A 26,154-nucleotide genomic window follows, 5' to 3' on the forward strand; every position below is an offset into this window, starting at 1 on the left:
TGTTGAAGCCACCATCCAGCTGTTGGGCTCCCACCAACCACCACCCAGATGTTGAAGCCTCCATCCAGCTGTTGGGCTCCCACCAACCACCACCCAGATGTTGAAGCCACCATCCAGCTGTTGGGCTCCCACCAACCACCACCCAGATGTTGAAGCCTCCATCCAGCTGTTGGGCTCCCACCAACCACCACCCAGATGTTGAAGCCTCCATCCAGCTGTTGGGCTCCCACCAACCACCACCCAGATGTTGAAGCCACCATCCAGCTGTTGGGCTCCCACCACCTTCACCCAGCTGTTGGGCTCCCACCAACCACCACCCAGATGTTGAAGCCTCCATCCAGCTGTTGGGCTCCCACCAACCACCACCCAGATGTTGAAGCCTCCATCCAGCTGTTGGGCTCCCACCAACCACCACCCAGATGTTGAAGCCACCATCCAGCTGTTGGGCTCCCACCAAACAACACCCAGATGTTGAAGCCTCCATCCAGCTGTTGGGCTCCCACCGACCACCACCCAGATGTTGAAGCCTCAACCCAGCTGTTGGGCTCCCACCAACCACCACCCAGATGTTGAAGCCACCATCCAGCTGTTGGGCTCCCACCAACCACCACCCAGCTGTTGAAGCCACCATCCAGCTGTTGGGCTCCCACCACCTTCACCCAGCTGTTGGGCTCCCACCAACCACCATCCAGATGTTGAAGCCACCATCCAGCTGTTGGGCTCCCACCAACCACCACCCAGATGTTGAAGCCTCCATCCAGCTGTTGGGCTCCCACCAACCACCACCCAGATGTTGAAGCCTCCATCCAGCTGTTGGGCTCCCACCAACCACCACCCAGCTGTTGAAGCCACCATCCAGCTGTTGGGCTCCCACCACCTTCACCCAGCTGTTGGGCTCCCACCAACCACCACCCAGATGTTGAAGCCTCCATCCAGCTGTTGGGCTCCCACCAACCACCACCCAGATGTTGAAGCCTCCATCCAGCTGTTGGGCTCCCACCAACCACCACCCAGATGTTGAAGCCTCCATCCAGCTGTTGGGCTCCCACCAAACAACACCCAGATGTTGAAGCCTCCATCCAGCTGTTGGGCTCCCACCGACCACCACCCAGATGTTGAAGCCTCAACCCAGCTGTTGGGCTCCCACCAACCACCACCCAGATGTTGAAGCCACCATCCAGCTGTTGGGCTCCCACCAACCACCACCCAGCTGTTGAAGCCACCATCCAGCTGTTGGGCTCCCACCACCTTCACCCAGCTGTTGGGCTCCCACCAACCACCACCCAGCTGTTGAAGCCTCCACCCAGCTGTTGGGCTCCCACCGACCACCACCCAGATGTTGAAGCCTCCATCCAGCTGTTGGGCTCCCACCAACCACCACCCAGATGTTGAAGCCTCCATCCAGCTGTTGGGCTCCCACCAACCACCACCCAGATGTTGAAGCCACCATCCAGCTGTTGGGCTCCCACCACCTTCACCCAGCTGTTGGGCTCCCACCAACCACCACCCAGATGTTGAAGCCTCCATCCAGCTGTTGGGCTCCCACCAACCACCACCCAGATGTTGAAGCCTCCATCCAGCTGTTGGGCTCCCACCAACAACCACCCAGATGTTGAAGCCACCACCCAGCTGTTTTGGGCTCCTCCTCCCACCCTCACCTCGCCCCACCCTGCCACCCCCCCCGGAGCAGCCCGAGCAGCACCCATGGGTGCCCCCTCAGGGGCTCTGGCTGTGGCCCCCAGCCAGGAAGTCCCTGAGGATGCGGGCGAGGGCCTGGGGCTGGTCCTCGGGCAGCCAGTGGCTGGCACCGGGCAGCAGGTGGCAGCGGGCACCGGGCCGCAGGCGGCGGCTGAGGGCGGGCACCAGGCGAGGGTCCAGGAAGGCATCGTGGGTGCCCCACAGCAGCAGGGTGGGGGGCGGGGGAGGCTCGCGGGGGATGGGCGTGTCCCTGCGGGGGGGGAGGGAGGGAGAGGACAACCTCAGCTGGAGGCCTCCTGCAGGGGGAGGCTCGGCTGGAGAAGCACAGCTGGAGAACCTCAGCTGGAGAACCACAGCTGGAGAACCTCAGCTGGAGAGCCTCAGCTGGAGAAGCACAGCTGGAGAACCTCAGCTGGAGAAACTCAGCTGGAGGCCTCCTAAATGGGGAACCTCAGCTGGAGAACCTCAACTGGAGAACCTCAGCTGGAGAACCTCAGCTGGAGAGCCTCAGCTGGAGAACCACAGCTGGAGAAGCACAGCTGGAGAACCACAGCTGGAGAACCTCAGCTGGAGAGCCTCAGCTGGAGAACCTCAACTGGAGAACCTCAGCTGGAGAGCCTCAGCTGGAGAGCCTCAGCTGGAGAACCTCAGCTGGAGAACCACAGCTGGAGAACCTCAGCTGGAGAACCTCAGCTGGAGAACCTCAGCTGGAGAACCACAGCTGGAGAAGCACAGCTGGAGAACCTCAACTGGAGAACCTCAGCTGGAGAGCCTCAGCTGGAGAACCACAGCTGGAGAACCTCAACTGGAGAACCTCAGCTGGAGAGCCTCAGCTGGAGAGCCTCAGCTGGAGAACCTCAGCTGGAGGCCTCCTAAATGGGGAACCTCAGCTGGAGAACCTCAACTGGAGAACCACAGCTGGAGAACCTCAACTGGAGAACCTCAGCTGGAGAACCTCAACTGGAGAACCTCAGCTGGAGAACCTCAGCTGGAGAGCCTCAGCTGGAGAGCCTCAGCTGGAGAACCTCAGCTGGAGGCCTCCTAAATGGGGAACCTCAGCTGGAGAACCTCAACTGGAGAACCACAGCTGGAGAACCTCAGCTGGAGAACCACAGCTGGAGAACCTCAACTGGAGAACCTCAGCTGGAGAACCTCAGCTGGAGAGCCTCAGCTGGAGAACCACAGCTGGAGAACCTCAGCTGGAGAACCTCAGCTGGAGAACCTCAGCTGGAGAGCCTCAGCTCGAGGCCTCCTAAATGGGGAACCTCAGCTGGAGAACCTCAACTGGAGAACCTCAGCTGTAGAGCCTCAGCTGGAGAACCACAGCTGGAGAACCACAGCTGGAGGCCTCCTAAATGGGGAACCTCAGCTGGAGAACCTCAGCTGGAGAGCCTCAACTGGAGAGCCTCAACTGGAGAGCCTCAACTGGAGAGCCTCAACTGGAGAACCACAGCTGCAGAACCTCAGCTGGAGAACCACAGCTGGAGAACCTCAACTGGAGAGCCTCAACTGGAGAACCTCAGCTGGAGAACCTCAACAGGAGAACCTCAGCTGGAGAACCTCAGCTGGAGGCCTCCTAAATGGGGAACCTCAGCTGGAGAACCTCAACTGGAGAACCTCAACTGGAGAACCTCAGCTGGAGAACCTCAACAGGAGAGCCTCAGCTGGAGAACCTCAGCTGGAGGCCTCCTAAATGGGGAACCTCAGCTGGAGAACCTCAGCTGGAGAGCCTCAACTGGAGAGCCTCAACTGGAGGCCTCCAACATCAACTTAGGGAATCTCAACTGGAGGACCTCAACTGGAGAACCTAACCCACATCACCCAAACCAAGCTAGGAGGACCCAACACAAGCCCACCCAACCTGGAGCACCCAACCCAAGCCAGGAGCACCCAACCCAAGGTCACCCAATCAGGAGCACCCAACTCAACATCCCCCAAGCCAGGAGCACCCAACCCAAGGTCACCCAACCAGGAGCACCCAACTCAACATCTCCCAAGCCAGGAGCACCCAACCCAAGGTCACCCAATCCAGGAGCACCCAACCCAACGTCCCCCAAGCCAGGAGCACCCAACCCAAGGTCACCCAACCAGGAGCACCCAACCCAAAGTCCCCCAAGCCAGGAGCACCCAACCCAAGGTCACCCAACCAGGAGCACCCAACCCAACGTCCCCCAAGCCAGGAGCACCCAACCCAAGGTCACCCAATCCAGGAGCACCCAACCCAAAGTCCCCCAAGCCAGGAGCACCCAACCCAAGGTCACCCAACCAGGAGCACCCAACCCAAGGTCCCCCAAGCCAGGAGCACCCAACCCAAGGTCACCCAACCAGGAGCACCCAACCCAAGGTCCCCCAAGCCAGGAGCACCCAACCCAAGGTCACCCAATCCAGGAGCACCCAACCCAAAGTCCCCCAAGCCAGGAGCACCCAACCCAAGGTCACCCAACCAGGAGCACCCAACCCAAGGTCCCCCAAGCCAGGAGCACCCAACCCAACGTCCCCCAAGCCAGGAGCACCCAACCCAAGGTCACCCAATCCAGGAGCACCCAACCCAACGTCCCCCAAGCCAGGAGCACCCAACCCAAGGTCACCCAACCAGGAGCACCCAACCCAAGGTCCCCCAAGCCAGGAGCACCCAACCCAACGTCCCCCAAGCCAGGAGCACCCAACCCAAGGTCACCCAATCCAGGAGCACCCAACCCAACGTCCCCCAAGCCAGGAGCACCCAACCCAAGGTCACCCAACCAGGAGCACCCAACCCAAGGTCCCCCAAGCCAGGAGCACCCAACCCAAGGTCACCCAACCAGGAGCACCCAACCCAAGGTCCCCCAAGCCAGGAGCACCCAACCCAAGGTCACCCAACCAGGAGCACCCAACCCAAGGTCCCCCAAGCCAGGAGCACCCAACCCAACGTCCCCCAAGCCAGGAGCACCCAACCCAAGGTCACCCAATCCAGGAGCACCCAACCCAACGTCCCCCAAGCCAGGAGCACCCAACCCAAGGTCACCCAACCAGGAGCACCCAACCCAAAGTCCCCCAAGCCAGGAGCACCCAACCCAAGGTCACCCAACCAGGAGCACCCAACCCAAGGTCCCCCAAGCCAGGAGCACCCAACCCAAGGTCACCCAATCCAGGAGCACCCAACCCAAAGTCCCCCAAGCCAGGAGCACCCAACCCAAGGTCACCCAACCAGGAGCACCCAACCCAAGGTCCCCCAAGCCAGGAGCACCCAACCCAAGCCCACCCAACCCAGAAGCACCAAACCCAAGGTCCCCCAAGCCAGGGGCACCCAACCCAAGCCCACCCAAGCCCACTCAACCCAGGAGCACCCAACCCAAGGTCACCCAATCCAGGAGCACCCAACCCAACGTCCCCCAAGCCAGGAGCACCCAACCCAAGGTCACCCAACCAGGAGCACCCAACCCAAGGTCCCCCAAGCCAGGAGCACCCAACCCAAGCCCACCCAACCCAGGAGCACCCAACCCAAGCCAGGAGCACCCAACCCAAGGTCCCCCAAGCCAGGAGCACCCAACCCAGGAGCACCCAACCCAAGCCAGGAGCACCCAACCCAAGGTCACCCAAGACAGGAGCACCCAACCCAAGCCCACCCAACCCAGGAGCACCCAACCCAAGCCAGGAGCACCCAACCCAAGGTCACCCAACCAGGAGCACCCAACCCAAGGTCCCCCAAGCCAGGAGCACCCAACTCAACATCTCCCAAGCCAGGAGCACCCAACCCAAGGTCACCCAATCCAGGAGCACCCAATCCAAAGTCCCCCAAGCCAGGAGCACCCAATCCAAGATCACCCAATCCAGGAGCACCCAACCCAAAGTCCCCCAAGCCAGGAGCACCCAACCCAAGGTCACCCAATCCAGGAGCACCCAACCCAACGTCCCCCAAGCCAGGAGCACCCAACCCAAGCCCACCCAACCAGGAGCACCCAACCCAAAGTCCCCCAAGCCAGGAGCACCCAACCCAAGGTCACCCAACCAGGAGCACCCAACCCAACGTCCCCCAAGCCAGGAGCACCCAACCCAAGGTCACCCAATCCAGGAGCACCCAACCCAAAGTCCCCCAAGCCAGGAGCACCCAACCCAAGGTCACCCAACCAGGAGCACCCAACCCAAGGTCCCCCAAGCCAGGAGCACCCAACCCAAGCCCACCCAACCCAGAAGCACCAAACCCAACGTCCCCCAAGCCAGGAGCACCCAACCCAAGGTCCCCCAAGCCAGGAGCACCCAACCCAGGAGCACCCAACCCAAGGTCACCCAATCCAGGAGCACCCAACCCAAGGTCCCCCAAGCCAGGAGCACCCAACCCAAGGTCACCCAAGCCAGGAGCACCCAACCCAAGGTCCCCCAAGCCAGGAGCACCCAACCCAAGCCCACCCAACCCAGGAGCACCCAACCCAAGCCAGGAGCACCCAACCCAACGTCCCCCAAGCCAGGAGCACCCAACCCACGAGCACCCAACCCAAGCCAGGAGCACCCAACCCAAGGTCACCCAACCCAGGAGCACCCAACCCAAGCCCACCCAACCCAGGAGCACCCAACCCAAGCCAGGAGCACCCAACCCAAGGTCACCCAACCAGGAGCACCCAACCCAAAGTCCCCCAAGCCAGGAGCACCCAACCCAACATCTCCCAAGCCAGGAGCACCCAACCCAAGGTCACCCAATCCAGGAGCACCCAACCCAAAGTCCCCCAAGCCAGGAGCACCCAACCCAAGATCACCCAATCCAGGAGCACCCAACCCAAAGTCCCCCAAGCCAGGAGCACCCAACCCAAGGTCACCCAATCCAGGAGCACCCAACCCAATGTCCCCCAAGCCAGGAGCACCAAACCCAAGGTCACCCAACCAGGAGCACCCAACCCAAAGTCCCCCAAGCCAGGAGCACCCAACCCAAGGTCACCCAACCAGGAGCACCCAACCCAACGTCCCCCAAGCCAGGAGCACCCAACCCAAGGTCACCCAATCCAGGAGCACCCAACCCAAAGTCCCCCAAGCCAGGAGCACCCAACCCAAGGTCACCCAACCAGGAGCACCCAACCCAAGGTCCCCCAAGCCAGGAGCACCCAACCCAAGCCCACCCAACCCAGAAGCACCAAACCCAAGGTCCCCCAAGCCAGGAGCACCCAACCCAAGCCCACCCAAGCCCACCCAACCCAGGAGCACCCAACCCAAGGTCACCCAATCCAGGAGCACCCAACCCAACGTCCCCCAAGCCAGGAGCACCCAACCCAAGGTCACCCAACCCAGGAGCACCCAACCCAAGGTCACCCAACCCAGGAGCACCCAACCCAACCCAAGCCCACCCAACCAGGAGCACCCAACCCAAGCCAGGAGCACCCAACCCAACCCAAGCCCACCCAACCCAGGAGCACCCAACCCAAGCCAGGAGCACCCAACCCAAGGTCCCCCAAGCCAGGAGCACCCAACCCAGGAGCACCCAACCCAAGCCAGGAGCACCCAACCCAAGGTCCCCCAAGCCAGGAGCACCCAACCCAGGAGCACCCAACCCAAGCCAGGAGCACCCAACCCAAGGTCACCCAAGACAGGAGCACCCAACCCAAGCCCACCCAACCCAGGAGCACCCAACCCAAGCCAGGAGCACCCAACCCAAGGTCACCCAACCAGGAGCACCCAACCCAAGGTCCCCCAAGCCAGGAGCACCCAACTCAACATCTCCCAAGCCAGGAGCACCCAACCCAAGGTCACCCAATCCAGGAGCACCCAATCCAAAGTCCCCCAAGCCAGGAGCACCCAATCCAAGATCACCCAATCCAGGAGCACCCAACCCAAAGTCCCCCAAGCCAGGAGCACCCAACCCAAGGTCACCCAATCCAGGAGCACCCAACCCAACGTCCCCCAAGCCAGGAGCACCCAACCCAAGCCCACCCAACCAGGAGCACCCAACCCAAAGTCCCCCAAGCCAGGAGCACCCAACCCAAGGTCACCCAACCAGGAGCACCCAACCCAACGTCCCCCAAGCCAGGAGCACCCAACCCAAGGTCACCCAATCCAGGAGCACCCAACCCAAAGTCCCCCAAGCCAGGAGCACCCAACCCAAGGTCACCCAACCAGGAGCACCCAACCCAAGGTCCCCCAAGCCAGGAGCACCCAACCCAAGCCCACCCAACCCAGAAGCACCAAACCCAAGGTCCCCCAAGCCAGGAGCACCCAACCCAAGGTCCCCCAAGCCAGGAGCACCCAACCCAGGAGCACCCAACCCAAGGTCACCCAATCCAGGAGCACCCAACCCAAGGTCCCCCAAGCCAGGAGCACCCAACCCAAGGTCACCCAACCAGGAGCACCCAACCCAAGGTCCCCCAAGCCAGGAGCACCCAACCCAAGCCCACCCACCCCAGGAGCACCCAACCCAAGCCAGGAGCACCCAACCCAAGGTCCCCCAAGCCAGGAGCACCCAACCCAGGAGCACCCAACCCAAGCCAGGAGCACCCAACCCAAGGTCACCCAAGACAGGAGCACCCAACCCAAGCCCACCCAACCCAGGAGCACCCAACCCAAGCCAGGAGCACCCAACCCAAGGTCACCCAACCAGGAGCACCCAACCCAAGGTCCCCCAAGCCAGGAGCACCCAACTCAACATCTCCCAAGCCAGGAGCACCCAACCCAAGGTCACCCAATCCAGGAGCACCCAACCCAAAGTCCCCCAAGCCAGGAGCACCCAACCCAAGATCACCCAATCCAGGAGCACCCAACCCAAAGTCCCCCAAGCCAGGAGCACCCAACCCAAGGTCACCCAATCCAGGAGCACCCAACCCAATGTCCCCCAAGCCAGGAGCACCAAACCCAAGGTCACCCAACCAGGAGCACCCAACCCAAAGTCCCCCAAGCCAGGAGCACCCAACCCAAGGTCACCCAACCAGGAGCACCCAACCCAACGTCCCCCAAGCCAGGAGCACCCAACCCAAGGTCACCCAATCCAGGAGCACCCAACCCAACGTCCCCCAAGCCAGGAGCACCCAACCCAAGGTCACCCAACCAGGAGCACCCAACCCAAGGTCCCCCAAGCCAGGAGCACCCAACCCAAGCCCACCCAACCCAGAAGCACCAAACCCAAGGTCCCCCAAGCCAGGAGCACCCAACCCAAGCCCACCCAAGCCCACCCAACCCAGGAGCACCCAACCCAAGGTCACCCAATCCAGGAGCACCCAACCCAACGTCCCCCAAGCCAGGAGCACCCAACCCAAGCCCACCCAACCCAGGAGCACCCAACCCAAGGTCACCCAACCCAGGAGCACCCAACCCAACCCAAGCCCACCCAACCAGGAGCACCCAACCCAAGCCAGGAGCACCCAACCCAACCCAAGCCCACCCAACCCAGGAGCACCCAACCCAAGCCAGGAGCACCCAACCCAAGGTCCCCCAAGCCAGGAGCACCCAACCCAGGAGCACCCAACCCAAGCCAGGAGCACCCAACCCAAGGTCACCCAAGACAGGAGCACCCAACCCAAGCCCACCCAACCCAGGAGCACCCAACCCAAGCCAGGAGCACCCAACCCAAGGTCACCCAACCAGGAGCACCCAACCCAACGTCCCCCAAGCCAGGAGCACCCAACTCAACATCTCCCAAGCCAGGAGCACCCAACCCAAGGTCACCCAATCCAGGAGCACCCAACCCAAAGTCCCCCAAGCCAGGAGCACCCAACCCAAGATCACCCAATCCAGGAGCACCCAACCCAAAGTCCCCCAAGCCAGGAGCACCCAACCCAAGGTCACCCAATCCAGGAGCACCCAACCCAATGTCCCCCAAGCCAGGAGCACCCAACCCAAGGTCACCCAACCAGGAGCACCCAACCCAAAGTCCCCCAAGCCAGGAGCACCCAACCCAAGGTCACCCAACCAGGAGCACCCAACCCAACGTCCCCCAAGCCAGGAGCACCCAACCCAAGGTCACCCAATCCAGGAGCACCCAACCCAAAGTCCCCCAAGCCAGGAGCACCCAACCCAAGGTCACCCAACCAGGAGCACCCAACCCAAGGTCCCCCAAGCCAGGAGCACCCAACCCAAGCCCACCCAACCCAGAAGCACCAAACCCAAGGTCCCCCAAGCCAGGAGCACCCAACCCAAGCCCACCCAAGCCCACCCAACCCAGGAGCACCCAACCCAAGGTCACCCAATCCAGGAGCACCCAACCCAACGTCCCCCAAGCCAGGAGCACCCAACCCAAGGTCACCCAACCCAGGAGCACCCAACCCAAGGTCACCCAACCCAGGAGCACCCAACCCAACCCAAGCCCACCCAACCAGGAGCACCCAACCCAAGCCAGGAGCACCCAACCCAACCCAAGCCCACCCAACCCAGGAGCACCCAACCCAAGCCAGGAGCACCCAACCCAAGGTCCCCCAAGCCAGGAGCACCCAACCCAGGAGCACCCAACCCAAGCCAGGAGCACCCAACCCAAGGTCCCCCAAGCCAGGAGCACCCAACCCAGGAGCACCCAACCCAAGCCAGGAGCACCCAACCCAAGGTCACCCAAGCCAGGAGCACCCAACCCAAGCCCACCCAACCCAGGAGCACCCAACCCAAGCCAGGAGCACCCAACCCAAGGTCACCCAACCAGGAGCACCCAACCCAAGGTCCCCCAAGCCAGGAGCACCCAACTCAACATCTCCCAAGCCAGGAGCACCCAACCCAAGGTCACCCAATCCAGGAGCACCCAATCCAAAGTCCCCCAAGCCAGGAGCACCCAATCCAAGATCACCCAATCCAGGAGCACCCAACCCAAAGTCCCCCAAGCCAGGAGCACCCAACCCAAGGTCACCCAATCCAGGAGCACCCAACCCAACGTCCCCCAAGCCAGGAGCACCCAACCCAAGCCCACCCAACCAGGAGCACCCCACCCCAAGTCCCCCAAGCCAGGAGCACCCAACCCAAGGTCACCCAACCAGGAGCACCCAACCCAACGTCCCCCAAGCCAGGAGCACCCAACCCAAGGTCACCCAATCCAGGAGCACCCAACCCAAAGTCCCCCAAGCCAGGAGCACCCAACCCAAGGTCACCCAACCAGGAGCACCCAACCCAAGGTCCCCCAAGCCAGGAGCACCCAACCCCAGCCCACCCAACCCAGAAGCACCAAACCCAAGGTCCCCCAAGCCAGGAGCACCCAACCCAAGGTCCCCCAAGCCAGGAGCACCCAACCCAGGAGCACCCAACCCAAGGTCACCCAATCCAGGAGCACCCAACCCAAGGTCCCCCAAGCCAGGAGCACCCAACCCAAGGTCACCCAACCAGGAGCACCCAACCCAAGGTCCCCCAAGCCAGGAGCACCCAACCCAAGCCCACCCAACCCAGGAGCACCCAACCCAAGCCAGGAGCACCCAACCCAAGGTCCCCCAAGCCAGGAGCACCCAACCCAGGAGCACCCAACCCAAGCCAGGAGCACCCAACCCAAGGTCACCCAAGACAGGAGCACCCAACCCAAGCCCACCCAACCCAGGAGCACCCAACCCAAGCCAGGAGCACCCAACCCAAGGTCACCCAACCAGGAGCACCCAACCCAAGGTCCCCCAAGCCAGGAGCACCCAACTCAACATCTCCCAAGCCAGGAGCACCCAACCCAAGGTCACCCAATCCAGGAGCACCCAACCCAAAGTCCCCCAAGCCAGGAGCACCCAACCCAAGGTCACCCAATCCAGGAGCACCCAACCCAAAGTCCCCCAAGCCAGGAGCACCCAACCCAAGGTCACCCAATCCAGGAGCACCCAACCCAATGTCCCCCAAGCCAGGAGCACCAAACCCAAGGTCACCCAACCAGGAGCACCCAACCCAAAGTCCCCCAAGCCAGGAGCACCCAACCCAAGGTCACCCAACCAGGAGCACCCAACCCAACGTCCCCCAAGCCAGGAGCACCCAACCCAAGGTCACCCAATCCAGGAGCACCCAACCCAAAGTCCCCCAAGCCAGGAGCACCCAACCCAAGGTCACCCAACCAGGAGCACCCAACCCAAGGTCCCCCAAGCCAGGAGCACCCAACCCAAGCCCACCCAACCCAGAAGCACCAAACCCAAGGTCCCCCAAGCCAGGAGCACCCAAGCCCACCCAAGCCCACCCAACCCAGGAGCACCCAACCCAAGGTCACCCAATCCAGGAGCACCCAACCCAACGTCCCCCAAGCCAGGAGCACCCAACCCAAGCCCACCCAACCCAGGAGCACCCAACCCAAGGTCACCCAACCCAGGAGCACCCAACCCAACCCAAGCCCACCCAACCAGGAGCACCCAACCCAAGCCAGGAGCACCCAACCCAACCCAAGCCCACCCAACCCAGGAGCACCCAACCCAAGCCAGGAGCACCCAACCCAAGGTCCCCCAAGCCAGGAGCACCCAACCCAGGAGCACCCAACCCAAGCCAGGAGCACCCAACCCAAGGTCACCCAAGACAGGAGCACCCAACCCAAGCCCACCCAACCCAGGAGCACCCAACCCAAGCCAGGAGCACCCAACCCAAGGTCACCCAACCAGGAGCACCCAACCCAAGGTCCCCCAAGCCAGGAGCACCCAAGGCAGTGGCACCCACCTGAAGAGGTTGCGGTAGTAGTGGATGGGGGGGGACAGGCCCCCAGGCTGGGACAGGCTGTAGAGGTAGACCTCCACCTCCTCCTCCGTCAGCCTCCGCTCCGGGTTCTGCACCCCCAGCCAGGGGGACTGCAGCACACTCCTCACCAGCTGGGGAGGGCACCAAGGTGGGCACAGGGCCTGGGGGAGGTCACCCCCCGCGGCGTGGGGGCAAGGAGGGAGCTTGGCCCAGGCCTTGGGCTTGGAGGCTCCTCCTCAGGTGGCACTCAAGGAGCCTCTTGGGTTGGGGAGGTGCAGAAGGCGGCACCAAGAGGGCAGAAGGTGGCACCAAGGAGGGCAGAAAGTGGCACCAGAGGGCAGAAAGTGGCACCAAGGAGGACAGGAAGTGGCACCAGAGGGCAGAAAGTGGCACCATGAGGGCAGGTGAAACCAAGAGGGCAGAAGGTGGCACCAAGGAGGGCAGAAAGTGGCACCAAGGAGGGCAGAAGGTGGCACCAGAGGGCAGAAAGTGGCACCATGAGGGCAGGTGACACCAAGGAGGGCAGAAAGTGGCACCAGAGGGCAGAAAGTGGCACCAAGGAGGACAGGAAGTGGCACCAGAGGGCAGAAAGTGGCACCATGAGGGCAGGTGAAACCAAGAGGGCAGAAGGTGGCACCAAGGAGGGCAGAAAGTGGCACCAAGGAGGGCAGAAGGTGGCACCAGAGGGCAGAAAGTGGCACCATGAGGGCAGGTGACACCAAGGAGGGCAGAAAGTGGCACCAGAGGGCAGAAAGTGGCACCAAGAGGGCAGGAAGTGGCACCAAGGAGGGCAGGAAGTGGCACCAAGGAGGGCAGAAGGTGGCACTGAGAGAACATAAAGTGGCATCAAAGAGGGCCAGAAGTGGCACCAAGCAGGGAAGGTGAAACCAAGGGGGCAGAAGGTGGCACCAAGGAGGGCAGAAGGCGGCACCAGAGGGCAGAAAGTGGCACCATGAGGGCAGGTGACACCAAGGAGGGCAGAAGGAAGGTGGCACCAAGAGGGCAGAAAGTGGCATCATGAGGGCAGGTGACACCAAGGAGGGCAGAAGGTGGCACCAAGAGAGCAGAAAGTGGCATCATGAGGGCAGGTGACACTAAGGAGAGCAGAAGGTGGCACCAAGGAAGGCAGAAGGTGGCACCAAATAGGGCAGAAGGTGGCACCAGGGCGGGCAGAAGGCCTGGGGGAGGTCACCACAACGATCTGGGTGCCAGGAGGGAGCTCTGGAGGAGCTTCTTGGGCTGGGGAGGTGCAGAAGGGGGGCAGAGAGGGGCCAAGGTGGCACCATGGAGAGGTGGGCATGGGTACCCACCTCGAAGTCTGCCAGGGAGAGGAGCAGCTCTGGCAGCCAGGGCAGCTGGAAGAGGAAGACGTAGCTGGAGCGCAGCAGCTGGCTCGGGTGGCACCAGATGAAACCTGTGCCAGGAGAGGGCACATGGGGCTCAGGGGCACCCCCCAGGGGGAGGCTGGCACCTGCTGGTACCACCCCAAGAGGTGGCAGCTGCTGGGCACAGCCAGGGGAGATGGAATCCAAGGGGGTGGTCATGGCAGGTGGCACCGTGGTGGCATGGCATGGCCAGAAGAGATGGCACACAAGAGGGTGGCCAGGAGGGGGCATTGAAACAGGGCCAGAGAATGGCATCTGGTGGCATGGGCAGGAGAAGGGAGCAGCCAGTGGCACCCAGTGGCATGGCACAGCCAGGAGAGGGGGCACACAGTGGCACCATGGTGGCATGGCACAGCCAGGAGAGGGGGCACACAGTGGCACTATGGTGGCATGGCACAGGCAGGAGAGGGGGCACACAGTGGCACTATGGTGGCATGGCACAGCCAGGAGAGGGGGCACACAGTGGCACTATGGTGGCATGGCACAGGCAGGAGAGGGGGCACACAGTGGCACTATGGTGGCATGGCACAGCCAGGAGAGGGAACACCCAGGGGCACCCAGTAGCATGGCACAGCCAGGAGAGGGGGCACACAGTGGCACCACGGTGGCATGGCACAGCCAGGAGAGGGGGCACTCAACAGCATGGCCATGAGATGCCACCTGATGGCATGGTCATGAGGTGGCACCTGGTGCCATGCCCATAACAGATGACCCTCAGCACCATGTCCAGAAGCTGCCACCTGATGCCAACCCCATGCCACCTCCCTCTCCCCCCAACCCCTCCCCCATCAATGCCCACCTCTGCTGAACCCTCCCATTGGCACCTCCCCAAGCCCCATGCCAGCTATGCCGACCCCAGAGCTGCCCCATGCCAGCCATGCCCACCCTAGAGCTGCCCCATGCCAGCTATGCCCATCCTAGAGCTGCCCCATACCAGCTATGCCCACTCTAGAGCTGCCCCATGCCAGCCCTGCCCACCCTAGAGCTGCCCCATGCCAGCCATAGCCATGCCCACCCCAGAGCTGCCCCAAGCCCCATGCCTGCCATGCCCAGCCTAGAGCTGCCCCATGCCAGCTATGCCCAGCCTAAAGCTGCCCCATGCCAGCCATGCCCACTCTAGAGCTGCCCCATGCCAGCCATAGCCATGCCCACCCTAGAGCTGCCCCAAGCCCCATGCCAGCTATGCCCACCCCACACCTACCCCATGCCAGCCATGCCCACCCCAGCCCTGCCCACCTCCCCCTCCCCCCCAGTGCCCAAGATGCCACCCCCCCACCCCCCTCCTTGCCCTGGTACCTGCCATCACCCCCCTCTGGGGGGCATCCATCACCACCAACTTCTCCACCAGGGATGGGCACTTGGATGCCACCTCCCATGCCAGGAGCCCTCCCCAGTCGTGCCCTACCAGGCAGCACTTGGGCGAGGCCTGGCTGGCACCGGTGCCCGGGGGTGCCCCCAGCAGCTCGATCACCTGGCAGATGGCATCCACCAGGGCCTCCAGCTGGTAGCTCTCGGTGCCAGGAGGCTTCTCCGAGGCTCCGTACCCAGGCAGGTCCAGTGCCACCACCTGGTAGCTGCTGCCAAGCTCCACCAGCAGATGGCGCCAGCAGAACCTGGCACAGGCAGGGGGTGGCACTCGGTGCCCTCCAAAGCCCCTGGGTGCCCTGCCCAAGCCCTTCACGGTGCCCACCCAAGCCCCTTGGTGCCATCCCAAGCCCCTTGGTGCCCTCCCAAGCCCTTCATGGTGCCCACCCAAGCCCCTTGGTGCCATCCCATGCCCCTTGGTTGCCCAGCCCAAGCCCTTCACAGTGCCCACCCAACCCCCTTGGTGCCCTCCTAAGCCCCTTGGTGCCCTGCCAAGCCCTTCACAGTGCCCACCCAACCCCCTTGGTGCCATCCCATGCCCCTTGGTGCACTCCCAAGCCCTTCACAGTGCCATCCCAAGCCCCTTGGTGCCCTCCCAAGCCCTTCTTGGTGCCCACCCAAGCCTCTTGGGTGCCCTTCCAAGCCCTTCACGATGCCCACCCAAGCCCCTCAGTGGCATCTCAAGCCCCTTGGTGCCCACCCAAGCCCTTCTTGGTGCCCTCCCAACCCCCTTGGTGCCCTCTCACACCCTTTGGTGCCTTCCCACACCCCTTGATGCCCTCCCACACCCTTTGGTGCCCTCCCAACCCCCTTGATGCCCTCCCACACCCCCTTGGTGCCCTCCCACACCCCTTTGGTGCCCTCTCACACCCCTTGGTGCCCTCCCAACCCCCTTAATGCCCTCCCACACCCCCTTGGTGCCCTCCCAGCCCTCCTTGGTGCCCTCCCTCACCCCTTGGTGCCCTCCCAACCCCCTTGATGCCCTCCCAACCCCCTTGATGCCCTCCCAACCCCCTTGATGCCCTCCCACACCCCTTGATGCCCTCCCACACCCCTTGGTGCCCTGCCATGCCCCTCGGTGCCCTGCCAAGGCCCAGGTGGGCACTGACCAGCTCTGGGGGAAGCCATGGAGCAGCAGCAGCAGTGGAGCCTGGCAGGGACCTTTGGTCACGTAGTGAAGCCTCAACCCAGAGCCCTGGGGGGGGGGGAGGGGTGGGGGTGGGCACAGGGTGGCCTGGACCCCTCCCCCCCCTCCCCAGATGCCCTCCCCAGGCTCCCTCAGCAGCATCTCCTCCTCCCCTCCCCCCCCTCCCCCTCCCAGGAGCTCTCAAAGCTCCTTCAGATGCCCTCAGGAGACCTCCCAAAGCTTCCAGCACCTTCCAGGAGCTCACCCAGAGCCCACCCAGAGCCCACCCAGAGCATCCAGAACCCACCCAGAGCCCACCCAGAGCCTCCAGAACCCACCCAGAGCCCACCCAGAGCCCACCCAGAGCCACCCAGAGCCTCCAGAACCCACCCAGAGCCCACCCAGAGCCACCCAGAGCCCACCCAGAGCCTCCAGAACCCACCCAGAGCCCACCCAGAGCCACCCAGAGCCCACCCAGAGCCTCCAGAACCCACCCAGAGCCCACCCAGAGCCACCCAGAGCCCACCCAGAGCCCACCCAGAGCCTCCAGAACCCACCCAGAGCCCACCCAGAGCCCACCCAGAGCCACCCAGAGCCACCCAGAGCCCACCCAGAGCCACCCAGAGCTACCCAGAGCAACCCAGAACCCACCCAGAGCCACCCAGAGCAAACCATGGCCCACCCAGAGCTACCCAGAGCCCACCCAGAACTCACCCAGAGCTACCCAGAACCCACCCAGAGCCACTCAGAGACCACCCAGAGCCACCCAGAACCCACCCAGAGCTACCCAGAGCCACCCAGAGCTACCCAGAGCCACCCAGAGCCCACCCAGAGCCACCCAGAGCCCACCCAGAGCCTCCAGAACCCACCCAGAGCCCACCCAGAGCCACCCAGAGCCCACCCAGAGCCTCCAGAACCCACCCAGAGCCCACCCAGAGCCCACCCAGAGCCACCCAGAGCCACCCAGAGCCCACCCAGAGCCCACCCAGAGCCTCCAGAACCCACCCAGAGCCCACCCAGAGCCACCCAGAGCCCACCCAGAGCCTCCAGAACCCACCCAGAGCCCACCCAGAGCCCACCCAGAGCCACCCAGAGCCACCCAGAGCCCACCCAGAGCCACCCAGAGCTACCCAGAGCAACCCAGAACCCACCCAGAGCCACCCAGAGCAAACCATGGCCCACCCAGAGCTACCCAGAGCCCACCCAGAACTCACCCAGAGCTACCCAGAACCCACCCAGAGCCACTCAGAGACCACCCAGAGCCACCCAGAACCCACCCAGAGCTACCCAGAGCCACCCAGAGCTACCCAGAGCCACCCAGAGCCCACCCAGAGCCACCCAGAACCCACCCAAAGACCACCCAGAGCAACCCAGAGCTACCCAGAACCCACTCAGAGCCTCCAGAACCCACCCAGAGCCTCCAGAACCCACTCAGAGCCACCCAGAGCCACCCAGAACCCACCCAGAGCTCACCCAGAGCAATGCAGAGCTACCCAGAGCCCACCCAGAGCCACCCAGAGCCTCCAGAACCCACCCAGAGCCACCCAGAACCCACCCAGAGCCACTCAGAACCCACCCAAAGACCACCCAGAACCCACGCAGAGCCACCCTGAACCCACCCAAAGACCACCCAGAGCTACCCAGAGCAACCCAGAGCCCACCCAAAGACCACCCAGAGCAACCCAGAGCTACCCATAGCCACCCAGAACTCACTCAGAGCCACCCAGAGCCCACCCAGAGCCAACCAGAGCCCACCCAGAACCCACTCAGAGCCTCCAGAACCCACCCAGAGCCACCTAGAGCCACCCAGAGCCACCCAGAACCCACCCAGAGCCTCCAGAACCCACCCAGAGCTACCCAGAGCCCACCCAGAGCCCACCCAGAGCCTCCAGAACCCACTCAGAGCCACCCAGAGCCATCCAGAACCCACCCAGAGCCACCCAGAGCAACCCAGAGCCCACCCAGAACTCACTCAGAGCCACCCAGAACCCCTCCAGATACCCTCAGGACCCTCAAAAGCCTCCCCCACACCCTCCAGAACCCACTCCAGACACCCCCAGACCCTCCAGATGCCCTCAAGCCCTCCAGAACCCACTCCAGATACCCTCAGGACCCTCACAAGTCCCCCCCAGACCCCCAGAACCCACTCCTGATGCTCCAGAGCCCACTCCAGACACCCTCACAGCCTCCAGAACCCACTCCTGATGCTCCAGAACCCACTCCAGACACCCTCACAGCCTCCAGAACCCACTCCTGACCCTCCAGAACCCACTCCAGATACCCTCAGGACCCTCACAAGTCCCCCCCAGACCCCCAGAACCCACTCCTGATGCTCCAGAACCCACTCCAGACACCCTCACAACCTCCAGAACCCACTCCTGACCCTCCAGAACCCACTCCAGACACCCTCACAGCCTCCAGAACCCACTCCTGATGCTCCAGAACCCACTCCAGACACCCTCACAGCCTCCACAACCCACTCCTGACCCTCCAGAACCCACTCCTGATGCTCCAGAACCCACTCCAGAGACACCCTCACAGCCTCCAGAACCCACTCCTGACTCTCCAGAGCCCACTCCAGACACCCTCACAGCCTCCAGAACCCACTCCTGATGCTCCAGAACCCACTCCAGAGACCTTCACAGCCTCCAGAACCCACTCCTGACCCTCCAGAACCCACTCCAGACACCCTCAGAACCCTCCAGAACCCACTCCAGACACCCTCACAGCCTCCAGAACCCACTCCTGATGCTCCAGAACCCACTCCAGACACCCTCACATCCTCCAGAACCCACTCCTGACCCTCCAGAACCCACTCCAGACACCCTCACAGCCTCCAGAACCCACTCCTGACCCTCCAGAACCCACTCCAGACACCCTCACAGCCTCCAGACCCCACTCCTGACCCTCCAGAACCCACTCCAGACACCCTCAGGACCCTCCAGAACCCACTCCTGACCCTCCAGAACCCACTCCAGACACCCTCACAGCCTCCACAACCCACTCCTGACACCCTCCAGCCCTCCCACCCCTCTGGGTGCCCTTCCCTGCCCCTTGGGTGCCCTCCCACGCCCCTTGGGTGCCCTCCCACCCCTCTTGATGCCCTCCCAAGCCCCTTGGGTGCCCTCCCTACCCCTTCTTGGTGCCCTCCCAACCCCCTTGGGTGCCCTGCCATGCCCCTTGGGTGTCCTCTCTACCCCCTTTGGTGCCCTCTCACCCCCCTTGATGCCCTCCCAAGCCCCTCAAGTGCCCTTCCCTGCCCCTCGGGTGCCCTCTCCCCCCACCTTGGTGCCCTTCCCTGCCCCTTGGTGCCCTCCCACCCCTTCTTGGTGCCCTCCCAACCCCATTGGGTGCCCTCTCACACCCCTTGGTGCCCTTCCCTACCCCTTGGGTGCCCTGCCATGCCCCTTGGGTCCCCTCCCACCCCTCTTGGTGCCCTTCCATGTCCCCTTGGGTGCCCTCCCTACCCCCTTTGGTGCCCTCCCACCCCTCTTGATGCCCTCCCACCCACCTTGGTGCCCTTCCCTGCCCCTTGGTGCCCTCTCACCCCTCTTGGTGCCCTCCAAACCCCCTCGGGTGTCCTTCCCTGCCCCTCGGGTGCTCTCCCACCCCTCTTGATGCCCTCCCACCCCTCTTGGTGCCCTTCCATGTCCCCTTGGGTGCCTTTCCCTGCCCTTTGGTGCCCTCCCACCCCTCTTGATGCCCTCCCACCCACCTTGGTGCCCTTCCCTGCCCCTTGGTGCCCTCTCACCCCTCTTGGTGCCCTCCCAAGCCCCTTGGGTGCCCTCCCAACCCCCTCGGGTGCCCTTCCATGCCCCTCGGGTGCCCTCCCACACCCCTTGGTGCCCTTCCATGCTCCTCGGGTGCCCTCCCACCCCCACCTTGGTGCCCTGCCATGCCCCTTGATGCCCTCCCACCCCTGTTGGTGCCCTCCCAAGCCCCTTGGGTGCCCTCCCAACCCCCTCGGGTGCCCTTCCCTGCCCCTCGGGTGGCCTCCCACCCACCTTGGTGCCCTTCCCTGCCCCTTGGTGCCCTCCACCCCTGTTGATGCCCTCCCACCCCTCTTGGTGCCCTTCCATGCCCCCTTGGGTGCCTTTCCCTGCCCTTTGGTGCCCTCCCACCCCTCTTGATGCCCTCCCACCCACCTTGGTGTCCTTCCCTGCCCCTCGGGTGCCCTCCCACCCCCACCTTGGTGCCCTTCCCTGCCCCTTGGTGCCCTCCCAACCCCTCTGGATGCCCTCCTAACCCCTCTGGGTGCCCTCCCAACCCCCTCGGGTGCCCTTCCATGCCCCTCGGGTGCCCTCCCACCCCCACCTTGGTGCCCTTCCCTGCCCCTTGGTGCCCTTCCCTCCCCCCTCGGGTGCCCTCCCCAACCTGCAGCCGCAGGAATCGATGCTCTCCGAAGCTGGCATCGAGCATGCCCGGGGGGGGGTTGGTCCGCACCCTCCAGCGGAAGGTGGCACAGGGACCCCTGCGCAGCAGCAGCCCCACCCCCCACAGCCCATAGGCGACCCCCGCGGCCCCCGCGGCCAGCAGCAGCCCCAGCTGGGCCAGCAGGCGGCGCAGGGCCAGCAGCAGCCGCGGGGGGGCCAGCAGCAGCCAGCGCAGGGCGGGCAGCAGCATGGCACAGGGCACGGCTGGCACAGGGCACGGCTGGCACCTGGGGAGGGAGGGGGCTGGGGGGGGGGCACAGAGAGAGAGAGAGAGACAGAGAAGGGTCACTGGGGTGGTGCCAGCCCCCGTGGGGGCACAGCAGCTGCTGGGCTCATGCCCATGGGGGGCTCATGCCCATGGTGGCACAGCAGCTGCTGGGTTCATGCCCATGGGGGGCTCATGCCCATGGTGTGCCCATGGTGGCACAGCAGCTGCTGGGTTCGTGCCCATGCTGGGCTCATGCCCCTGGTGGGCTCATGCCCATGGTGTGCCCATGGTGGCACAACAGCTGCTGGGTGTGTGCCCATGCTGGGCTCATGCCCATGGTGGCTTCGTGCCCATGGTGTGCCCATGGTGGCACAGCAGCTGCTGGGTGTGTGCCCATGGGGGGGCTCATGCCCATGGTGGCTTCGTGCCCATGGTGTGCCCATGGTGGCACAGCAGCTGCTGGGTTCGTGCCCATGCTGGGCTCATGCCCATGGTGGGCTCATGCCCATGGTGGCACAGCAGCTGCTGGCTCATGCCCATGGTGGCTTCGTGCCCATGGTGTGCCCATGGTGGCACAGCAGCTGCTGGGTGTGTGCCCATGGTGGGCTCATGCCCATGGTGGCACAGCAGCTGCTGGGCTCATGCCCATGGTGTGCCCATGGTGGCACAGCAGCTGCTGGGTGTGTGCCCATGCTGGGCTCATGCCCCTGGTGGGCTCATGCCCATGGTGGCACAGCAGCTGCTGGGCTCATGCCCATGGTGGGCTCATGCCCATGGGGGGCTCATGCCCATGGTGGCTTCATGCCCATGGTGGCACAGCAGCTGCTGGGCTCATGCCCATGGTGGGCTCATGCCCATAGTATGCCCATGGTGGCACAGCAGCTGCTGGGCTCATGCCCACGGTGGGCTCATGCCCATGGTGGCTTTGTGCCCATGGTGTGCCCATGGTGGCACAGCAGCTGCTGGGCTCATGCCCATGGTGGCTTCATGCCCACGGTCACCTCATGCCCATGCTGGGCTCATGCCCATGGTGGCACAGCACCTCCTGGGCTCATGCCCATGGTAGACTCATGCCCATGGTGGCACAGCACCTGGTGGCCTCATCCTTGTGGTGCCAACGTCCCCATGGGGGCCCTGTCAAGGTGGCACAGCACCTGGTGGCCTCATCCCCATGGTGCCAATGCCCCCATGGGGGCCCTGTCAAGGTGGCACAGCACCTGGTGGGTTCATCCTGTGGTGCCAATGCCCCCATGGTGCCAATGTCCCCATGGTGCCAATGTCCCCATGGTGCCACCTCCCCCAGGCTGGCCCCACTGTCCCCAGGGTGCCCCATTCCTGCCCTCTGTGTCACCATCCTGCCTCATCACCAGGGTGTCACCAGGGCCAGGGTGGCTCTGCCACCACCCCCTCAGGTGCCACCCTGCCCAGGGTGACCTCATTTCCCTGCCTGTCCCTGGCACCAACTTGTCCTCCCTGCTGGGGGTGGCCTTGGCACTGCTGTCCCATTGTGGGGAGGGTGTTTGTCACTGGCACCAGGGAGCTCCCTGGCACCAGAGGGTGCCACCATGAGGGGGTCCCTGGCACCAGAGGTCCCTGTCCCTGGGAGGTGCCATCACCAGTGGGACCCTGGCACCAGTGGGCTGGTGGTGCCCACAGTAGGGTGTCCCTGGCACCAGGAAGGGTCCTGCCACCAGCATGTCCTTGTCACCAGGGTGCCCCACTCAGGGGGTGTCCCTGTCCTGAGGGAGGTGGCATCACCAGGGTGGCACTGCCACCACAGTGCCCACTCAAGGGAGTGTCCCTGTCCCCGGGGAGATGGCATCACCAGGGTGGCACTGCCACCAAGATGCCCACTCAAGGGAGTGTCCCTGTCCCTAGGGAGATGCCAGCACCAGGGTGGCACTGCCACCAAGGTGCCCACTCAAAGGGGTGTCCCTGTCCCTAGGGAAGTGCCACCAAGGTGCCCACTCAAGGGAGTGTCCCTGTCCCTAGGGAGGTGCCATCACCAGGGTGGCACTGCCACCAAGGTGCCCACTCAAAGGGGTGTCCCTGTCCCTGGGGAGGTGCCATCACCAGGGTGGCACTGCCACCAAGGTGCCCACTCAAGAAAGTGTCCCTGTCCCTGGGGAGGTGCCATCACCAGGGTGGCACTGCCACCACGGTGCCCACTCAGGGCAGTGTCCCTGTCCCTAAGGAGGTGCCATCACCAGGGTGGCACTGCCACCAAGGTGCCCACTCAAAGGGGTGTCCCTGTCCCTAGGGAAGTGCCACCAAGGTGCCCACTCAAGGGAGTGTCCCTGTCCCTAGGGAGGTGCCATCACCAGGGTGGCACTGCCACCAAGGTGCCCACTCAAAGGGGTGTCCCTGTCCCTGGGGAGGTGCCATCACCAGGGTGGCACTGCCACCAAGGTGCCCACTCAAGGGAGTGTCCCTGTCCCTGGGGAGGTGCCATCACCAGGGTGGCACTGCCACCACGGTGCCCACTCAGGGCAGTGTCCCTGTCCCTAAGGAGGTGCCATCACCAGGGTGGCACTGCCACCAAGGTGCCCACTCAAGGGAGTGTCCCTGTCCCTGGGGAGGTGCCATCACCAGGGTGGCACTGCCACCATGGTGCCCACTCAAGAGAGTGTCCCTGTCCCCGAGGTGCCATCACCAGGGTGGCACTGCCACCATGGTGCCCACTCAAGGGAGTGTCCCTGTCCCCGAGGTGCCATCACCAGGGTGGCACTGCCACCAAGGTGCCCACTCAAGAGGGTGTGTCTGACCCCGGGGAGGTGCCATCACCAGGGTGGCACTGCCACCACGGTGCCCACTCAAGGGGGTGGCCCTGTCCCCAGGGTGTGTGTCTGTGCCCTCCCCCCCCAGCCTGTCCCTGTCACCAGGATGTCCCACCCTGGGGGGAGGGAGGTGTCCCTGGCACCCAGGTGCCCCCCTCCCCCATCACCAGGGTGTCCTCTCGTGGGGGTGTCCCTGGCACCGGGGTGCCCACTCATGGGGGTGTCCCTGCCACCTCTGTGTGTGTCCCCCCCCAGCCTGTGCCTGGCACCAGAGTGTCCCCTCGTGGGGGGGTGTCCCTGGTACCTCAGTGCCCACTCGCGGGGGTGTCCTTGTCACCGGGGGGGGGGGGGGGGAGGTGTCTGCCCCCCCCTCCCCCCTCCCCCCTGTCCCTGTGCCCAGACACTGAGGTGGTGCCGCCACCAGGCTGTGCCCCACGCGTGGGGGGGGTCTCTGTCACCACTGTGTGTGTCCCCCCCCAGCCTGTCCCTGTCCCCTGCCACTGTGACACCATGGGGGGGGCTGTCCCTGTCACAGCCTGTCGGGACATGCCGGGGGTAGGGGGGGGGGGGCTGTGTGGGGTTGTCGCGACATGGGCGTGTCCTTGTCACCCCCCCCCCCCGGATGGGCGTGTCCCTGTCACCGGGGCGGGGTTATCGCGACATCGTTTTTGGGGTGGGGGGGTGGGGGGGAAGCGATGAGTCCTCTCATGGGGTGCAGGTGTCCCTGCCAGGCTGTCACCGCAGTGTCGCGACATGGGGCGGGGCTGTCACCGACAGGCACGGGGGGGGGTGGGGGTGTCCCTGTCACCGGGGGGGGGGGGGGGGGGGGAGTGCGTCTGTGTGTGTGCCCCACGGCGCGGGGGGGGGCGCTCTGTCGCGACAGCGAGGAGTGGGTTCCTGCCACCACGGAGGGGGTCCCTGGCAGTGGCACTGTCGCGACACGAAGGGTCCCAAACTCGCCCCCCCCCCCCCCGGCTTTAACCTCTCCCCCCCCTGCCCCCCCCCCCCCAGCCCCGCACCTTCCAGCGCCGCTTCCGTCGCCCGCTGCAGCTCGGCCCCGCCCCCTGCGCCCCGCCCCCTCCATTCTATTGGCGCGGGGGAGGAGGCGCAGCCAATGAGAGCCATGGGGGCGGAGAAAAGGGGCGGGGCAAACGACATAGGGGCGGCGCAAACAGCATAGGGGCGGAGCTACACGGCCTAGGGGCGGAGCTACACGGCCTAGGGGCGGAGCTACACGGCCTAGGGGCGGGGCCGGGGCAGGTCCCCGGCGAGGACGTTCGGAGCCTTCCCGGAGACCTTTTGACCTTCGGGGGCCTCTTTTGGGGCTCTTTTGGGACCTTTGGGAGCCTTTCCGAGAGTTTTCTTTTGGCTTTCCCTTTCCCCTCCCCCGAATTTAACCTTTTTTTGTGCTTTTGCTGCCTGTTTTGCGCTTTTGCTGCCTTTTTTGGCTGCCTTTTGCCCCCAGTTTGGTGTCCTGGGGGTTCGTTTTCGTTTCCTTTTCCCCTTTTCACCTCTTTTTTGTTCCTTCCCCAAATTCCTTTCCCCCTTTTTGGACTTCTTCCTCATCTTCTTCCTCCTTTTTAACCCTTTTTTTTCCCCCCCGTTGCTTTTCCCACCCTCTATTTTTTAACCCCTTTCTCCCTTTTTTACCTCATTTTCCCCCTTCTAGCCCTTTTTTTGCCCCCTCTTAACCCATTCTTAGCCATTTTAAACTCCTTTCCCCCACCTCAAGCCCTTTTTTGCTTCCTTTTAACCACTTTTTAGGCCATTTAAACTACTTCTCCTCCTTCTAGCCCTTTTTCCCTCCTTTTAACCATTTAGGGGTAATTTCAACTCATTTTCCCTCTTTTTGCCCTTTTTTACTCAATTTTAACCTGTTTTTAGCCATTTTTAATCTCCTTATAGACCTGTTTACCTGCTTTTAACCATTTTGGGGCCATTTCAACTCATTTCCCCTCTTTTTGCCCTTTTTAACCCCATTTTAACCTATTTTTAGCCATTTTTAACCTCCTTATAGCCATTTTTGCCTCCTTTTAACCTTTCTGAGCCATTTTCCTGCCTTCTAGCCCTTTTTTTGCCTCCTTTTAACCATTTTGGGGCCATTTCAACTCATTTCCCCCCTTTTTGCCCTTTTTAAAAGCCATTTTAACCTATTTTTAGCCATTTTTAACCTCCTTATACCCATTTTTTCCTCCTTTTAACCTTTCTGAGCCATTTTCCTGCCTTCTAGACCTTTTTTGCCTCCTTTTAACCATTTTGTGGCCATTTCAACTCATTTCCCCCCTTTTGCCCCTTTTTAACCCCATTTTAACCTGTTTTTAGCCATTTTTAATCTCCTAATAGACCTTTTTGCCTCCTTTTAACCATTTCGGGGCCATTTCAACTCGTTTCCCCCCTTCCCCCCTTTTAAACCCCATTTTAACCTATTTTTAGCCATTTTTAACCTCCTTATAGCCATTTTTACCTCCTTTTACCCTTTCTGGGCCATTTTACTCCCTTCCAGCCCATTTTTGCCTCCTCTTAACCAATCTTTAGCTATTTTAAACCTCTTGCAGACCTTTTTTGCCATCTTTTAACAACTTCTTGGGGTATTTTAACTCCTTTC

At 63.2% G+C, this 26,154-nt stretch overlaps 1 protein-coding gene across 1 annotated transcript; it reads right to left on the reverse strand.

Annotated features, from left to right (window-relative positions):
* Positions 1-1,636: 1,636 nt before the first annotated feature.
* LOC135174005 (epoxide hydrolase 3-like) lies at positions 1,637-24,674 on the reverse strand. Its single transcript, XM_064141243.1, has 7 exons — positions 24,569-24,674; positions 20,506-20,807; positions 16,115-16,200; positions 14,937-15,253; positions 13,566-13,669; positions 12,238-12,386; positions 1,637-1,948 (listed from the first exon to the last, which is right to left on the reverse strand). Exons 1-7 carry the CDS (start codon positions 24,672-24,674, stop codon positions 1,717-1,719), a joined length of 1,296 nt encoding a protein of 431 aa, XP_063997313.1. The 3' UTR covers positions 1,637-1,716.
* Positions 24,675-26,154: the final 1,480 nt, after the last annotated feature.

The sequence above is a fragment of the Pogoniulus pusillus genome, unplaced genomic scaffold (genome assembly GCF_015220805.1).
Source record: "Pogoniulus pusillus isolate bPogPus1 unplaced genomic scaffold, bPogPus1.pri scaffold_203_arrow_ctg1, whole genome shotgun sequence".
In the NCBI taxonomy this organism is placed as follows: domain Eukaryota; kingdom Metazoa; phylum Chordata; class Aves; order Piciformes; family Lybiidae; genus Pogoniulus; species Pogoniulus pusillus.